Source organism: Rosa rugosa, chromosome 1, assembly GCF_958449725.1.
Source record: "Rosa rugosa chromosome 1, drRosRugo1.1, whole genome shotgun sequence".
NCBI classification, from domain to species: Eukaryota; Viridiplantae; Streptophyta; class Magnoliopsida; order Rosales; family Rosaceae; genus Rosa; species Rosa rugosa.
Genome location: NC_084820.1, coordinates 46,916,256 through 46,932,997, shown reverse-complemented (window position 1 = coordinate 46,932,997; position 16,742 = coordinate 46,916,256). Strand labels below are relative to the sequence as shown.

The 16,742-nt window shown below is 40.1% G+C and overlaps 1 protein-coding gene across 1 annotated transcript; it reads left to right on the top strand.

Moving 5' to 3' along the window:
• The first annotated feature begins 715 nt into the window (after positions 1–715).
• Positions 716–3,944, top strand: LOC133725142 (BIIDXI-like protein At5g11420). The gene is made up of 3 exons (XM_062152275.1): positions 716–876; positions 2,296–2,808; positions 3,138–3,944. The coding sequence occupies exons 1-3, from the start codon at positions 804–806 to the stop codon at positions 3,668–3,670; spliced, it is 1,119 nt and encodes a 372-aa protein (XP_062008259.1). The 5' UTR covers positions 716–803; the 3' UTR covers positions 3,671–3,944.
• Positions 3,945–16,742: the final 12,798 nt, after the last annotated feature.

Below are 16,742 nucleotides of genomic sequence, written 5' to 3'. Positions count from 1 at the left end.
CCAAAGTCTGAAACTAATATATGGTTTTAAACGTGTTTCGAATTTTACAGTAAGATTCAGAGGGTTTCACGATCTGAATCCGATTCGTTTCTGGTTCTGGGCTTTTTGTGAAGTTTGTTGGAGATATTAGTAAAGCTTTTGCCAATTCTTCTGTGTTTCTTGTTCTATTTTTAAGAAGATATGTCCCATAAGTTCTTAAAGCTTGCTTTCCATTTCAGAAGAGCGTCTGCTTAAGTATCTGAACTAGCAGAAGCAAAATTAAGAAGATGATGAAACACGAAAGGCAGAGTTAAACAGCTCATGATCATGGCTTTTGTTTTGTTTTTGTGTATACAATAAAGGTTTCTGCTGCTATACTATCGATCTATTTCATCATCAAATCTAGCATTTTCATACATATATTTGTGTAATTCTTCATGGTTCTACTTGAAAATCTTCCTTGATCAATTTTCTTCTCAGCTTTGTTTTAACTGGAGACTTGGAATCAATGCCATGCACATGTCAAACCAAAAGAAAAAATGATTAAGATAACTGGCGCGTCACACACGCACCTCAGTGCTAATACTATTATATTCATATATAGTATATATCTGGTTTTCCAGGAAGCTAGCTAGCTTTACGGATATAGGGTTCGCATAGTGGCATTAGTGTAGTTCCATCGAAACTCAGTGGCTTTCTCAGGCACGAACCAGTATATAAACCACAGCTCACTCTCTCCGATCTCATCGATTCCTACCTCTCTCTCTCTCTCTCTCTCTCATCAGTTCTTCTCCATCGATTGAAGTCTGTGTCCGTGAGCCACCATGTACAAACTCACTGCGCTGTTGGTGCTACTATGCGCTGCTTGCCACACAAGTTTATCTGCTCCTACTGATGGTAATTAACCTCCTCTCTCGCTCATGCTTTTGCAAACTCCATTTTGTTCCTACTGTTCCATGCATATGGACAGCGTAGAATCTCGCATCAGAAATTTTAGGTCTCACGTGCATGATCAATTAACAATATTTCAAGTTTCTCTCCCGCTAATTGATTTTATGTTGGATGTTTTCGGTACAATTCGATATCATCTTTATCTCTTAAATCCTTGGAAAATTGGTCTTGTAGTTAGTATAGTACAGCTAGCTAGTTCCTAACACCTGGAAAATCAGATATAGCTAGATATCAAGCTGGAAATTGTCCTTGGTCTTTAACTGATCTTGCTTCATTACTTTCTGAATGGTAATTAAACAGTATATTTATGCTCCTCTTTGAATTTTAAGTCCACGAAGATATCGATCGACTTCCTTCATATTAATTTCTATATAAAATTCTAAGTAAGTTTCCAGCGAAGGCAATCTTTTCTTTCTGCACATGGAAACGGAGTCGGTGCATGAGCTGTTCTCTAGCTTTTGCATGCGCTCGATTTGTTAATGATTAAAATATCCTTTTTGTTGGCACTAATCATATGTACAAAAGAATGGCACATATGTCACTTTCTCGCCTGTTATGAGAGATTTGCCCATAGCTGGCATTAAAAGTTCATTTTAGCTCATGTGCTTGGTTGTTGAATGACTTGAATCCAAACAATATAAAAATGGGATTGCAGATTTTTGCTAGCGTACTGTAGACAAAATCAATCAAGCTATCCAATTTTCGGTATTAGATAATTTTCTTAGTAAGGATTTGTCAACCTGTAGCCGGAATGTTGAATGATTTTTACATAAGGATTTATTTGTCGGCTAGATTATTTTTTCTAACGATTATGAACTATTAACAAGTTTTAATTTCTTTTACATTGTATTCAAAGACGTTTACAATGTTGAATGTGGTAGAAATTTCAATGTCAAAACCCATTATGGGTGATAGAAGAAAGCAGACAAAAAATGACCCGATAAAATGCATGTAATGTTGTCGTTGGCAATTGCAAGAGTCCAAAAACCAAGTAACATGCAAATTTCTGTCACCTAACTCGAATTAGTCGGGGTTCTTTGTCAGCCATGTTAATGATGTTATTAAAAGTATCATCTTAAACAAAATCAGTCATCACCATCACATGGTATAGGTCGACACCACATGTGATCCTCTCGTGCCATTAACAAATGCAAAGACAATATACTACACGTACCCATTTACATATTCATTATAAAGTTGTTTTATTTATTTATTCATCTCATTCTCTTTTACTGCTAGCCAAATATTTATCGAGTTTCACTTTAGGTTTCTTATTTTAATTTCCCATCATGATTTTAATGTGTATTTTGGCTAGTGGTAAGATAAATTGTGCAAAAGTTTAATCACTAGTCCGATTCATTTCAGGTCTATTACCGAATGGCAACTTCGAGTATGGCCCTAAACCGTCACAAATGAAAGGTACGGTGGTAACAGCTCACAATGCCATTCCCAACTGGGAAACCTCAGGCTACGTTGAGTACATAAAATCCGGCCACAAGCAAGGCGACATGCTGCTGGTGGTTCCCCAGGGTGGCTTCGCCATCAGGCTAGGGAACGACGCCTCAATCAAGCAGAAGATCAAGGTGACCAAAGGCGGCTTCTACTCCATAACGTTCAGTGCGGCTCGTACATGTGCGCAGGAGGAGACATTGAACATTTCAGTCAATCCCAACCTTGAGAAACAGGACTTTGGCATATTTCCGGTTCAGACCATGTACAGCAGCAACGGGTGGGATTCATATGCTTGGGGCTTTAATGTTGATGCTGCTGAAATTGAGCTAACCATCCATAACCCGGGGGTGGAGGAGGATCCGGCTTGTGGCCCGCTTATCGATTCGGTTGCTTTGAAGGTCTTGGAGATTCCTAAACGTACTAGAGGTAATATTTAAGGATAACATATGCACAACGCCTTAAAAGATCCAAATTTTCTTTTTCATTTCTCACATGGATCATCCTATATCCTATGTTGGAGAGTCGGAAATAGAAAGTTTGAAAAATTTTGAACGATCTTGACCCACGATCAAAAAACTTAAATTTGTGATTATTAGAAATATGATCGAATATGGTATAAGTATTTTTATGATACTACTATACCATATTCATAGAACTCAATTCTAATGAATTACATAAACAACAACTAGCCAGGTCAGTCACATTATTTTTGTTTTCTATGATTCAACATTGATTTGGTATTTTACATTTTGCAGCCAACTTGTTGAAGAATGGCAACTTCGAAGAAGGACCTTATGTGTTTCCCAACACATCATGGGGTGTCCTCATCCCACCCCACATCGAAGATGACCACAGTCCACTACCAGGCTGGATCATCGAATCCCTCAAGGCCGTTAAATACATCGACTCCAAGCACTACACCGTCCCCGAAGGCCGAAGAGCCATTGAGCTCGTCGCCGGAAAAGAGAGCGCATTGGCCCAAGTGGTCCTCACCAAGCCCGGCAGGCGCTACGCCCTCACATTCTCTGTCGGCGACGGCAACAACGGCTGCGAAGGCTCCCTCGTTATCGAGGCATTTGCCGGCAAGGAGACAGTGAAGGTTCCCTACGAGTCCAAAGGCAAAGGAGGGTTCAAGAAGGCCAGGCTGCTATTCACCGCCGCGTCGCCGCGCACACGTATCATGTTTCTGAGCACGTTCTATACCATGACGAGCGATCACTCCGGCTCTCTGTGTGGTCCGGTTATCGATGATGTCAAGTTGCTCAGCATTCGCGGACGACGTGTTTGATTGATGCTTATGGAAGTTAGTTTTGTGAGATCCAGATGATAAAGACGATGAAAATGTGCTTGCTTTGCTTGAGCTAGCCTTTTCAATTAGCTGTTAATTAATATAATACTTATATTATATAGGGGTTTATTTACGTACGTTCTTGTAATAGGAGAAATTAAGATGTGTAGTTTGAGTTTGGATTATGATTGTTGGCCTCAATTAGGTCTAAAATTTGTGGCATCAATTTTAAGTGTCATGTCATGTCACCTATACACATTACATATTTGTCAAATCATGTCATGTAATACTTAAAAGAAAAATGTCATCTTATCATTTCAAAATTTAATAACTCTAAATTATTTTGGTTTTCTTTTAAAAAAAAAAAATTTTGACTGTTTTTTTTCTTTTTTTTCTTTTCAATACACTCATGCTTAGATTTAAACAACATTTTTTTTTTCTTCAATCTAGAATAGAAAATAGGGAGCTTCTATTCATACCTCAAAATTTGGCATTTGGACCTCCAACTTACTTTACAAATAACCAATTTGCTATCTACACCTCTCTAATTTTCCTATAATGCCCATCGTCCAATAAAATCAATAAAAGACTTTTTTTTTAGATTCTATTCATACTTTCAAAAATCAGTAGTTGGATCTCCTTCAGTTTTTGAAGATTTGGAATTGTAGCAATTTTTTTTTTTTTAAAGTTCATCCTCCATATACGAGTAACAGAGGTGCTAGCACTTTTTCAATGAATTGTCGACTCTTGGTTAGCGTAGGCAACAATACCATGTTTGCTCATCATCTCGTACAAATATGTTTTCCAAGTATTATTTTCATTGCATTTAGGTGTCATTGTCCCTAAACTGATTTTCTCCTACTTGTTTCCATAGCAACTTGAAATGAACATGCATGGTCCTTTTATTTTAGATATGTATGGGATAATCAACCATGAGTACTCTAGTGCATTCTCCATATATTTATATCAGATGGTCGAATTTTTCATCATATCTATAGAATAGTTCCACATAAAAATTGCTCTGCACTGATGATGTGCGAGAAGATCTTGTGGACAACTACCCATTGCTGTGTTTGTCATATAAATGTGCTGGAGTACTGCTTTTTGTTGCCGCTCGTTCACATGTTTGATTGCATTCAGAATGAGTAGGGCTTCATCAACTGAGGTGTTTGTATTTCCCATTTTCTCTCCTTTTATTTTTTTATAGCGCAATGATAGATCTTGTAAATTGTCAGCTATGTGAGCAAAGAAGTCTATCACTTTACGAAGACAAAGTCAAATTCAGAAAATTTTTGACTTCAACGTTAAATAACATTTGGCGATATATATTTTAAGGTTTACATTAAAGGAGAAAATTTTTCCCAAGTTGAAGACTATTACTGTTCGTAGAGATAAGAAGAGATTTTTTTTTTCTTTATTTGTGTCTTTATTGGTAATTTGACATGAGTTGACAAAGTCAACTATTACTTGGAAAAAGTGAGAGGTCCAAATACCAATTTTGGAGGTATCAATAGAAGCTCCCTAGAAAATATTGTATATAATTTGATCAATAGATATGCACATACATTTGATTAATTTTTTTTTTTTTTGAATGAAGCCATAGCCAATATATTGATCAAAAGCCAGAATGGCTCATACATACTTTTTCGTTGTCATCTAGACAAACAGGAAGATGTGTTAGTACCCACAGTGGTACATAGAACTAGGTCACTCATTTGACATTAAATATATCGAAATAGCAGGATTCCTCCATTGGTACTACTCCGGAAGATTCGCTAGAGGTACAAAAATGCATAGCTCCCTAAAACACTTAGGAAATTATTGAAAGTAAACTAAATTACAAACCTAGCTAGAGTTCCCTAAACAAAGGGGAATAAAAGAAAGAAAAACTAATTGTTACTATAGGCCTAAGGCAAAAACCCCAACCCAAATTACCAAGCCAAAAGATAGATAAGCCCTAGGCCCAATAGGCAAGGCCCAAATTCACCTCGATCCCACATCCTGCATTGCATACCCACAAAACAGCCACCACAATCCGCCGTGCGCTACCGTCCCGCTTCAGGAAAGACCACCCTCACGCTGCCATCAGAGGACAAAGAAACGTCCTGGAACCAGGCATATCCAAACCCAAAAGGTGGGATTCTTTGCTTCCAAGTCGCCGCAATCCCCATCAATGGTGCCCTCCCAACTGCCAGTCTCGTCTAGGCCAAAACCCAGTCCGCTGCCAGCGTGCTTTCCTTGAAAGGATGCACAAAGAATGCAAGCTGCTTCGACCTGAATAAAGATCAAACCTCCATTAATGTCAAAACCTCAAGCCAAAGCCATCTCAGGGGTCAAAAGACCATAGTCCAAGCATCACCCATCCGGCGGCAGCGTCTACGTCAGAACACCACCAGACGAGAAGAGAATCGGAGAAGACAACCTTGGTTTGGTGGTGGCGGCGTCCTTGGGCTCTTTCGAAGAAAAGGTTTTTCTCTTTTTTACTTACATACATTCAATAGATTTGCATAACACGTGTATATGAATTCGAAGTTTGTTGGGATATATATATATATATATATAGATCCTATCCAGAGCGAGGCCTCACTCTGAAATTAAAGTGCGAGGTTGGAGTTTAGGGTCACTTTTCGGTCTCATATCCACATCTCGACCGTTCAGCTTTTAGGTACTAATGTATAGATCGTCTCTGCAAAATTTTAGCCAAATTGATGGTCGTTAAGGCATTGATAACTGCTTTAAAGCTAATCATCCTTACACTAGTAACTAATGTATATATTGTTAGTGTTGTGGTGTAAAAAGTTGTTTGTAAATAAACTTAATAAAATTAATGGATAGTAACTAATCATCCTTACACTAGCAAGTTAATCAGAAGAGTCAAAAATTAAATTGGAAACAGAATATACTGAAATTGTAAATTTAACCCATAAAACCTGGTAATTGAATTAATATTAAACTCTCCTAATAAATTATGGAAAAACATGGTAAGAAAGATATTAAACTCCTTGTTCAAGTAAATTCTAATTTGTGTTTGGCCCAAACTCTAGGTTACTTGACCTAGTGGTAATATGGTTAAATTAGAAGGATCTAGATTCCTATTCAATGTAAGATTACTTTCCTTGTATGATTGAGATTCTATACATTGTAATCCTCTATATAAAGAGGCCCCTATTATCAATGAGAAGACACTGCGAATTTCTCTCAATTTCAGTTTCTATACAACACGTTATCAGCACGAAGCCCTAACCCTGAAAACTAATATTCGTAGCCTTCAAATCCCAGAAACCTCCGCCGCCCACCTTGAAGGTCTCACCTCCAGAAGCCCAGAATCGGCGGCGCTGCCCCTAGAACCGGCCGGCAAATACCCGAACCGGCCCCCGGAAATACCGAAAACCTCTTTGCCCGGTTTGAAGCTCTCCTCCCTGCCTACTGCTGCCATACTCCACCAGAAGCTGAAGCCTGATCCCAGATTCCGGGAACCGGAAAACTCACCACCGGAACCGGCCTAGAATCACCCGAATCGGCCGCCTGAAGAGACTGCACCACCGAACCGCCGCCTGCATCCTCAAACTGCTCCAGTCAACGCAGCCCAGCAGACGAAGCCCATAAGCACAGAAACCCTAAGCCCTGTGAAGCCCAGCCCAGAAGGAAGCAGATCGGCCCAGTTCCAGAAGGAGAAGACCCGACCCAGAAAAGCAGCCCACTGACGTCAGCGCCCACGCAAGTGTCCAGTCAGCAGCCCACGTCAGCGTCAGAGTGCCACGTCAGCAACCGACTGCCACGTCAGCACCTCCGGTCAACGGCAGTCAACCCTTCGGTCAACGACCGGTCAACCTTTTTCCGGCCACTTTTCCTGTGACTTTTCCGGTCAAGATTTCCGACAACTTTTCAAGGTAAACTTTTCTAAAAGTTCCCGTTTTTGAAGTTTTTATTACTTTTCTCTTCTTTTTCTCGGGGACTTCCAACATCCCTTCTTCTACCCCCCCTTTCTTCTTTATAGGGGAGACCAATAGCCGAACTGTGGGGGTTCGTGCTCACTCCAAGCTTGGAGCTTGTAAAGTCCTCCAAACTTAGAGTTTGTTGAGAAGAAAACGATCGACCACATACATCGTTGTTTCGATCTAATCCAAAACCCCTCTTGGAATCGGATTTTCTTGGAAGCGACTACGCTCAGAAAATCCCTAATTTCTTGGAAGCGACTACGCTCAGAAATTTTATAGTTTTTCGTGGTAGCCTTCTTCGCTCCGAAACTAACCCTATTTTCTTGTTGTTTTTCAGGATGAGTAACCTGAACAAGTTGAGCTTCGCTCCACTAGAGACAACAAGCGCAGGATACCACAAGTGGGTCCGTGATGTGCGCCAGCATCTTAAGGCTGATGGGATCCTGAGTACGATCCAAGAGCCAAGTCAGGACGTGCTTACTCCTCAACAAGCTGCTGCTTTTGAAGCAAATAGAGCTACGAGAGAGGCGAATGAAGCTAAAGCCATCATTCTCATGACAAGGCACATGAATGACGCGCTCCAAAATGAGTACCTCAATGAGGAAGACCCAAGAAAACTATGGGTAGAACTCAAGCAGCGTTTTGGCAACGTCTGTGATTCCCTGCTTCCAGACTTAGAAGTGAGATGGCATAGCCTCCGCTTCTGTGATTGCAAGTCTGTAATTGACTACAATTCAGAAGCACTTCGTATCAAGTCTATGATGGAATTCTGTGGACAAAACATCACTGATACGATGTTGATCGAGAAGACTCTCTCCACCTTCCCCGTCTCTGCATTGATGATAGCCAAAAACTATCGGATTGATGTCAATGCTAGACGCATCACAAGATTTCATGAGCTAATTGGTGCTTTGAACGTAGCTGAAAAGCACGACAACATACTTGTGAAGAACTATAACTCTAGACCCGTGGGAACCAAGTCAAATCCGGAGTCTAATTATAGTCGCGCCTCCAAGGGAGGACGCAAGGAGCGAAACCCTAAGAGTAGGGATAATTTTGGACGTTCTGGTTCATATTCTCGCCCTAAAGAGGAAGGAAATCGCCAAGATAGGCGTGCACGGAACCGTAGAGGTAAACATGTGAAGAGAGAGAGATGCCAAACCTTCGGTTATGGTGGTAACGCCACCAAAGGCAATAACCGTCTTCAAAACGCTCCGAGAGCGCCTCGATCAAGGGTACCTGACCATAATGATGCTTGTCTCAGATGTGGATCAAGTGGACATTGGGCAAAGAAGTGTATTGCATCCCAGAACGTTGCAAACGCATACAAGATGTATCGTGAAGCAAGGGAGGAAAATTACATGGAACAAGAAGATCAAGATGGAGATCTCGATCTAAGGGTAGAAGACTACAAGGATCAAGACCCAGAAACTGGCGATTTTGATTAAGTCTTTTTATTTTCCAAGAGATGTAGGCAATTGCCATAATATTTTTGTAGTAGATGCCAATGATATTAGTCTTTCTTCAAAGTAGGCGTATTCAATGAAAGTGTGATGTCTAGGAAGGTTTTGAGATAAGTGGTACTTAAGCGAGCCTTGCTCCACCGACATCTGTCTACTCACCTGGTCACATTTGCATTGGAATTACCGAAAGGAGTTAGACGACTACCATTGTTTTGCATTAGCTAGTTTATTGGATTAGATTTTCTTTGGTTAAAGAAACGATGATGTAATTCTGTTTGGCTTATTAATAAAAGTTGAGTTCTTTTCTTTATGACTCATTTTTAATTACGCACTTTTCTTTTAGGAATGGATGAACTTCAATGTCTTGCGGATAGTGCGACTACGCACACCATTCTACGACATAGGCAATTATTCTTGGAGATGTTGCCTACATATTCATCTGTGACTACGATGGCTGGGCCATCAGGTTTAGTTCAAGGACATGGAATGACCCAATTCCTTTTGCCCAATGGCACCTTGATTAAAGTCACTGAAGCTCTCTACGCTCCTAAGGCAAATCGAACCTTATTGAGCTTTAAAGATATTAGAGCCAACGTATTCCATGCGGAAACGCATAGTGAGAACGTAATAGAATTCCTTTGCATTACCTCTAATGATTGCGGAAGAAAGCACATCTTAGAGAAGCTTATGTGTCAATCTAGTGGACTTTATGTCACTACAATTCGACCTATTGAATCCAACAATGTCATAAGAGAAGATCTCTTGGATTCAGACACATTTTGGCTTTGGCATGACCGACTAGGACATCCTGGTCGTGATATGATGCTCCGTATACTAAAGAATTCACACGGACATCCATTCTTCAGAGTGAGAAGAAGCAAGAATGAAAAATTAATTCCTGGACTCAGCAAGACCGCAACAATTGCAACATCTGGCGCTGCAGCCGTCTTGGGGCGCCATAGGGCAGCCCAAGTCCCATGTGATAACGCCATCAATGGCGCCAACCATGAGCATGACGCCATGGTTGTTCCTCCCAATGGCCATGACACCATAAACGGCAATTCCCATGGCTCCAACGCCATGATGGGAGATGTAGTCACACATTTTGCTTCTAATAGGGCTACAAACGCTCAGGCCCAACCAAAATCCTCATTGGTTGCTTCTAAGGCCCCTCGCTCTTTCTGCAAAGCCTGTTCATTCGGAAAATTAGGACCGAGACCGTCCTACGCAAAGGATCCCAAAATACTCATTCCGTTCTTACAGAGAATCCAAGGGGATATTTGTGGACCAATTCAACCATCATGCGGACCTTTTAAATACTTTATGATATTGGTTGATGCGTCGACACGCTGGTCACATGTCGCGCTGTTGTCCACTCGAAATGCTGGTTATGCTAAACTCCTCGCCCAGATTATCCGTCTACGGGCTCACTACCCTGACCATCATATTCAGTCAATTCGACTTGATAATGCTGGGGAGTTTACATCGAAAACATTCGATTACTATTGCATGTCACTGGGGATTGATGTAGAGCATCCAGTTCCCCATGTCCATACCCAAAATGGTCTCACAGAAGCCGCTATCAAACGACTACAAATGATAGCACAGACATTGGTTATGCTCACCAATCTCCTTGTTTCTGCTTGGGGATATGCAATACTGCATGCAGCGACGCTAATTCGTCTACGACCCACTGCAACCCAATCTTACTCTGCGTTACAGCTAGTGACTGGGTACGAGCCTGATATCTCGCACTTACGCATTTTTGGGTGTGCCATTTATGTGCCTATTACGCCGCCACAGCGTACTAAGATGGGTCCACAACGACAAATGGGCATTTATGTTGGATATGAATCTCCAACGATCGTCCGCTACCTTGAACCCTTGACATGCGATCTCTTTACCGCTAGATTTGCGGATTGTCACTTTGATGAGACAGTCTTCCCATCGTTAGGGGGAGATAAGAACACAGATGTTCAACAGGAACGACAGGAATTGTCGTGGTCTGTCCCCACTATGTCTCATCTCGATCCCCATACCGCACAGTCCGAACTTGAAGTGCGAAGAATAATCGAGCTCCAGAACGTAGCAGACACTCTGCCTGATGTGTTTTCTGATGTTGCCAAAGTGACGAGATCACACATACATGCTGCAAACGTGCCTGCAAGGATCGATGTCCCGAATACTGGACATCACGCCACTCCTGTGACACCAGGAGATGGCGCCATTGCCCAGCATGGCAATGATGTGGCATCTATGGCCGCAGGTCCCGCAAGAAAGCGCGGTAGACCGATTGGTTCGAAGGATACTCGCCCTAGAAAGAGAGCGAATGAGGTACAAACAAATCCTTTGATCATCGATACTCAAAATCCGTCCCATAAGAATGTTCCGGATTATGGTTATGTCCAAGAGACATCATTGGGGGACGCCCCAATGTCAGAACCTATCCCTGAGAACGTAGAGATCTTTGTAAATTACACTAGTGTACATGGGATGTGGCAAAGAAACTCCATCATCATTGATGATGTGTTCGCGTATTCAGTGGCGCGTGAGATTATTGAGACCGATGACATCGAACCACGCTCCGTTGATGAATGCCAACGTAGAGCTGATTGGCCAAAATGGAAAGATGCGATCCAGGCAGAACTTGATTCTCTAGCGAAAAGAAAGGAATTCGAACCAGTTGTGCCAATACCGCCCAACACCAAACCAGTTGGTCACAAATGGGTATTCGTTAGAAAGCGTAATGAAAAAAACGAGATTGTAAGGTACAAATCTCGCCTTGTGGCGCAAGGTTTCTCACAACGCCCTGGAATCGACTACGAGGAGACCTATTCTCCCGTAATGAACGTCATAACGTTCCGCTACCTTGTCAGTTTGGTAGTTTCTGAAAAACTGAACATGCAGCTTATGGATGTGGTTACTGCGTATCTATATGGGGATCTAGATACAGAGATATACATGAAGATTCCAGACGGAATTCAGTTACCCAAATCAAGTGGCTCTAAACCACGGAGCGCGTTTGCGATTAGATTGAAACGCTCACTATATGGATTGAAACAATCCGGACGGATGTGGTATAACCGTCTGAGTGACTACTTGATTGGAAAGGGATATGTCAACAATGAACTATGCCCATGTGTGTTCATAAAAAAGACAAGTTCCGGATTTGCAATAGTAGCGGTTTATGTTGATGACATGAACATAATTGTCACCCTTAAAGAGTTAAGGGAAACCACTGAACACTTGAAATTCGAGTTTGAGATGAAAGATCTTGGGAAAACACTGTTTTGCCTCGGTTTAGAACTTGAGCACCGTAGAGATGGTATCCTGATTCATCAATCAGCTTATACCCAAAAGATGCTTAGGCGTTTCAACACTGACAAGATTAAGCCTTCAAACACCCCAATGGTCGTCCGTAGTCATGATCCAAAGAATGATCCATTTCGTCCAAAAGATGATGATGAAGAAGTGCTAGAGGCAAAAGTGCCCTACCTAAGTGCAATAGGCGCATTATTGTACTTAGCACAATGCACAAGACTGGATATCTCATTCGCTGTGAACTTGTTAGCTAGATATAGCTCTACGCCTACACGACGCCATTGGACTGGTGTTAAAGATATATTTCGATACCTAAGTAGTATGATCGATATGGGTTTGTTCTATCCCTACAGAGAGAAGATGGATTCGGACCCATCAAGTGCCAGGGACGCCACACATGGTGGACTGCGTTCCCTCTCCCCATCCCAAAACGATATAAGTGTTTTGGAAGGTTTTGCTGATGCTGGGTACCTCTCTGACCCACACAAAGGTCGCTCCCAAACTGATTATGTTTTCACCATGGGAAAGACCGCGATATCTTGGAGGTCTACAAAGCAGACCTTAGTCGCTACCTCTTCGAATCATGTAGAGATTATTGCTCTTCACGAAACAGTTCGTGAATGTATATGACTTCGATCCATAGTTACGCATGTTCGAAGCAATTGTGGCTTGAAGTCTACCACAGATGAGCCAACAAGCATTTATGAGGATAATGCTGCTTGCATTGAACAAATGGAACAAGACTACATCAAAGGCGACAACACCAAGCACATATCGCCTAAATTCTTCTACAATCAGCAACAACAGAAGCTCCTCAAGATCAAAGTGAACCAGGTTCGATCTGAGGACAATGTGGCAGACTTGTTTACTAAGTCATTACCCAAATCCACGTTCGAGAAACATGTGGCAAGAATTGGCTTGCGGAAATTATCTGAACTCCCATGATCGTAGTCATCAGGGGGAGGCGCAGACATCAGGGGGAGATGTCTACATGTTCGTCTCGAAGCGTGAAGGCTGTGTTGTGCTATTTTTTCCCTTCGACCGAGGTTATTTTTGTCCCACTGGGTTTTTTTTACTCGGCAAGGTTTTTAACGAGGCAACGAGAGAAGCACCGCGTTTGGGCAACACAAGGGGGAGTGTTCAAGTAAACCCTAATTTGTGTTTGGCCCAAACTCTAGGTTACTTGACCTAGTGGTAATAGAGTTAAATTAGAAGGATCTAGATTCCTATTCAATGTAAGATTACTTTCCTTGTATGATTGAGATTCTATGCATTGTAATCCTCTATATAAAGAGGCCCCTATTATCAATGAGAAGACACAGCGAATTTCTCTCAATTTCAGTTTCTCTACAACACTCCTAAATAAATTCATTAATATCATTGATTCACCTCCTAAAATCTAAAAGGAAATATAAAAGAGTAAAATTGGTATTGCAAGATTATAATTTGACAAGATATATTATGTGGAAAGCTGTGCGTATGGTAATTATGCTACGTTGTAATCGGGTTACATATCGAGTTATCTTTCTGTTATGTCACCGCTATGTCAAAGCAAATAGAGCCGTCAGTAGTGTGCTCTTTGCTAGTTGGTGCGTAGTTGAATACAGTTATTCAGTAGAGACGCATGATATTATTTCAGGACGTTCTCTAGATGCTTATTGTAATAAGAGGTTTAGGCTCAATGTCCCCCCATTGTATTTGACAGTTTCATTAATCAAGGCTTGAGGGCAGCTGCACCAGCCCTTTATTAAAAAAAAAAAAAAAGATATATTATGTGGAATTGAAAATAGAAATTTGTATTTACTTACATGGCATGACAACTAACATTAAGGCCACAAATCTTAGTCCTCATTGAAGCCTCCTATCATTGCCCTTCATCTTATACGTTACATATCTCATAGCTAGGTATTACTAATGGTGGTTCTAGTTGGACCTCCAAATTTGATATTTGGACCTCCAACTTTTTTCAATTATTAATAGACTTTGTCAAATTATATGAAAAGACAAATAAAGACAGAGAGAAAAATGAAAAAAAAAAAAAAAAAAAACAACAACAACAAATACTCTTCTTACCTCCCCAAATATAACATTCAATTAATTTTTTTTCCCGGAATTTCCTTATATTGCCTCTGTAGTTTTATAATTTACCAAAAATAATTAAGTAAAAATAATAATTATCATTTAATACAAAAGTAAATTCAAAACAATCTGATATGAAATTTCCTTAAACTAAATTCATTCAATATTATGATATAGTTATTACTTGATCTTCCAACCCAAAACCTTGAAATCCTTCTTTTAACAAATTCAAAGGGATTCCAGCAACATATCAAGATCGAGAACCAACCATCTGATTAATTTTGGTGGAGGAGAGACCTATTCATAAGAGAGCAATATCATATGATTTTGATTCATTCTTCTTCTCGTGGTTGAAGATACAGATAAAAAGTAGAGTAATAAATTGTTGTATCTCATGTTCAAGGGTGTTTTGGTAAAGATAAGGAGGTCTACTTAGCGTTTCAAGTATTCTAAAAAGCAAATTAGAGGTGTAATAAGTATGAGAAGTCCAAATAACAAATTTGGAGGTCAAACTAGAATTACCACCCTATTACTAATCACTGTATACATTATACAAATAAATTAGTAGAAGTATTTGATTTTTGCATATCACGATTTTATCCACGAGCTACAAGATTAAATATATAACAAATTACATTTAAGTTATTGACAAAAGATGACTTTACAAATAAATCATCTAAAGATTGAATTAAACATATAAGGACTAAATCTTACAAATAAGGACAATGTGCTCTCCACTTGCCACATGTCATGAGTTAATTTACTTTTTTATCCTTAACTACTTCTTTTAACTTCTAATCATTTTATAAAGATCAAATCTTACAAGTAAGGACAATCTACTCTCCACATGCCTCATGCCATGAGTTAATTTACTTTTTTACCCTTAACTACTTCTTTTGACTTCTAATTCCCTTATATTACTTTTTTTTTTTTCTGAGAATAATTCTTTATGTTACTTTTATTTCCTTGATAATAATCCATTTATGTTACTTCACAAAATCTCACTCTCTTACTACTCTCATCTCATCATCTAATCCTGCTACTGCACTCATACTCGTCCAGTTCTGCTACTTGTTTTCTGCTACTGCACTCGTCATCGCCCAATCCTGCTACTGTATTCGTCCAATCCTGCTACTGCACTCATACTCGTCCAGTTCTGCTACTGCACTCGTCATCGCCCAATCTTGCTACTGTACTCGTCCAGTTCTGCTACTTGTTTTCTGCTACTGCACTCGTCATCGCCCAATCCTGCTACTGTACTCGTCCAATCCTGCTACTGCACTCATACTCGTCCAGTTCTGCTACTTGTTTTCTGCTACTGCACTCATACTCGTCCAGTTCTGCTACTGCACTTGTCCAATCCTGCTACTGCCCTCGCTGCACTCATACTCGTTCAGTTCTACTACTACACAGTAGCACATAATAACAATAAACTGCAGAAAGAAACTTCAATTAAACACAGTAGCAGGTACATAACAATAATAAACTACACAAATAAACTTCAAATAAAATGCACACAAATAAACATCAAATAAACTGCACACAGTAGCACATAACAAAAATAAACTGCAGAAAGAAACTTCAAATAAACTGCACACAGTAGCACATAACAATAATAAACTGCACAAATAAACATCAAATAAACTGCACACAGAAGCACATAACAATAATAAACTGCAGAAAGAAACTTCAAATAAACTGCACACAGTAGCACATAACAATAATAAACTGCACACAGTAGCACATAACAACAATAAACTGAACACAGTAGCACATAACAACAATAAACTGCAGAAAGAAATTTCAATTGAACACAGTAGCACATAACAACAATAACACAGTAGCACAGTAGCACAAATGCAAGAATAACACAGTAGCACATAACAACAATAAACTGAACACAGTAGCACAACTACTGCACTACTTTTGTCTGAGAACAACAAGTCTTTCAAAAAAAATCTGAAATGCAACTATAATACCACCATCACAAGCAAAAGCACAACTACTCCAAACCAACAGCTATTATCTGAAGTCCCAACAAGTGACACCACATTTTAAGTATAACCCCACCACAAGCAAAAGCAAACTCAAGTAAGCATCAGAAAAAAACCGACTTATCTACAAACCAAACAAACCCAAATATCATTTCCAGCTTCTCTGCACAAACGAGATGCTGAAGACTATAATTTATGCTGCTACTGTATGTGCCAAAGTTAGTGTGTCAAAGTCTCAAATTACAAGACTCAGTAAACATATAACAAGACCTTTGAT

Coding starts and splice junctions, on each gene's coding strand:
- LOC133725142 (XM_062152275.1), top strand. CDS start 804: ATGTACAAACTCACTGCGCTGTTGGTGCTACTATGCGCTGCTTGCCAC. Junction 877..2,295: donor TTTATCTGCTCCTACTGATG/GTAATTAACCTC, acceptor GATTCATTTCAG/GTCTATTACCGAATGGCAAC. Junction 2,809..3,137: donor GATTCCTAAACGTACTAGAG/GTAATATTTAAG, acceptor TACATTTTGCAG/CCAACTTGTTGAAGAATGGC.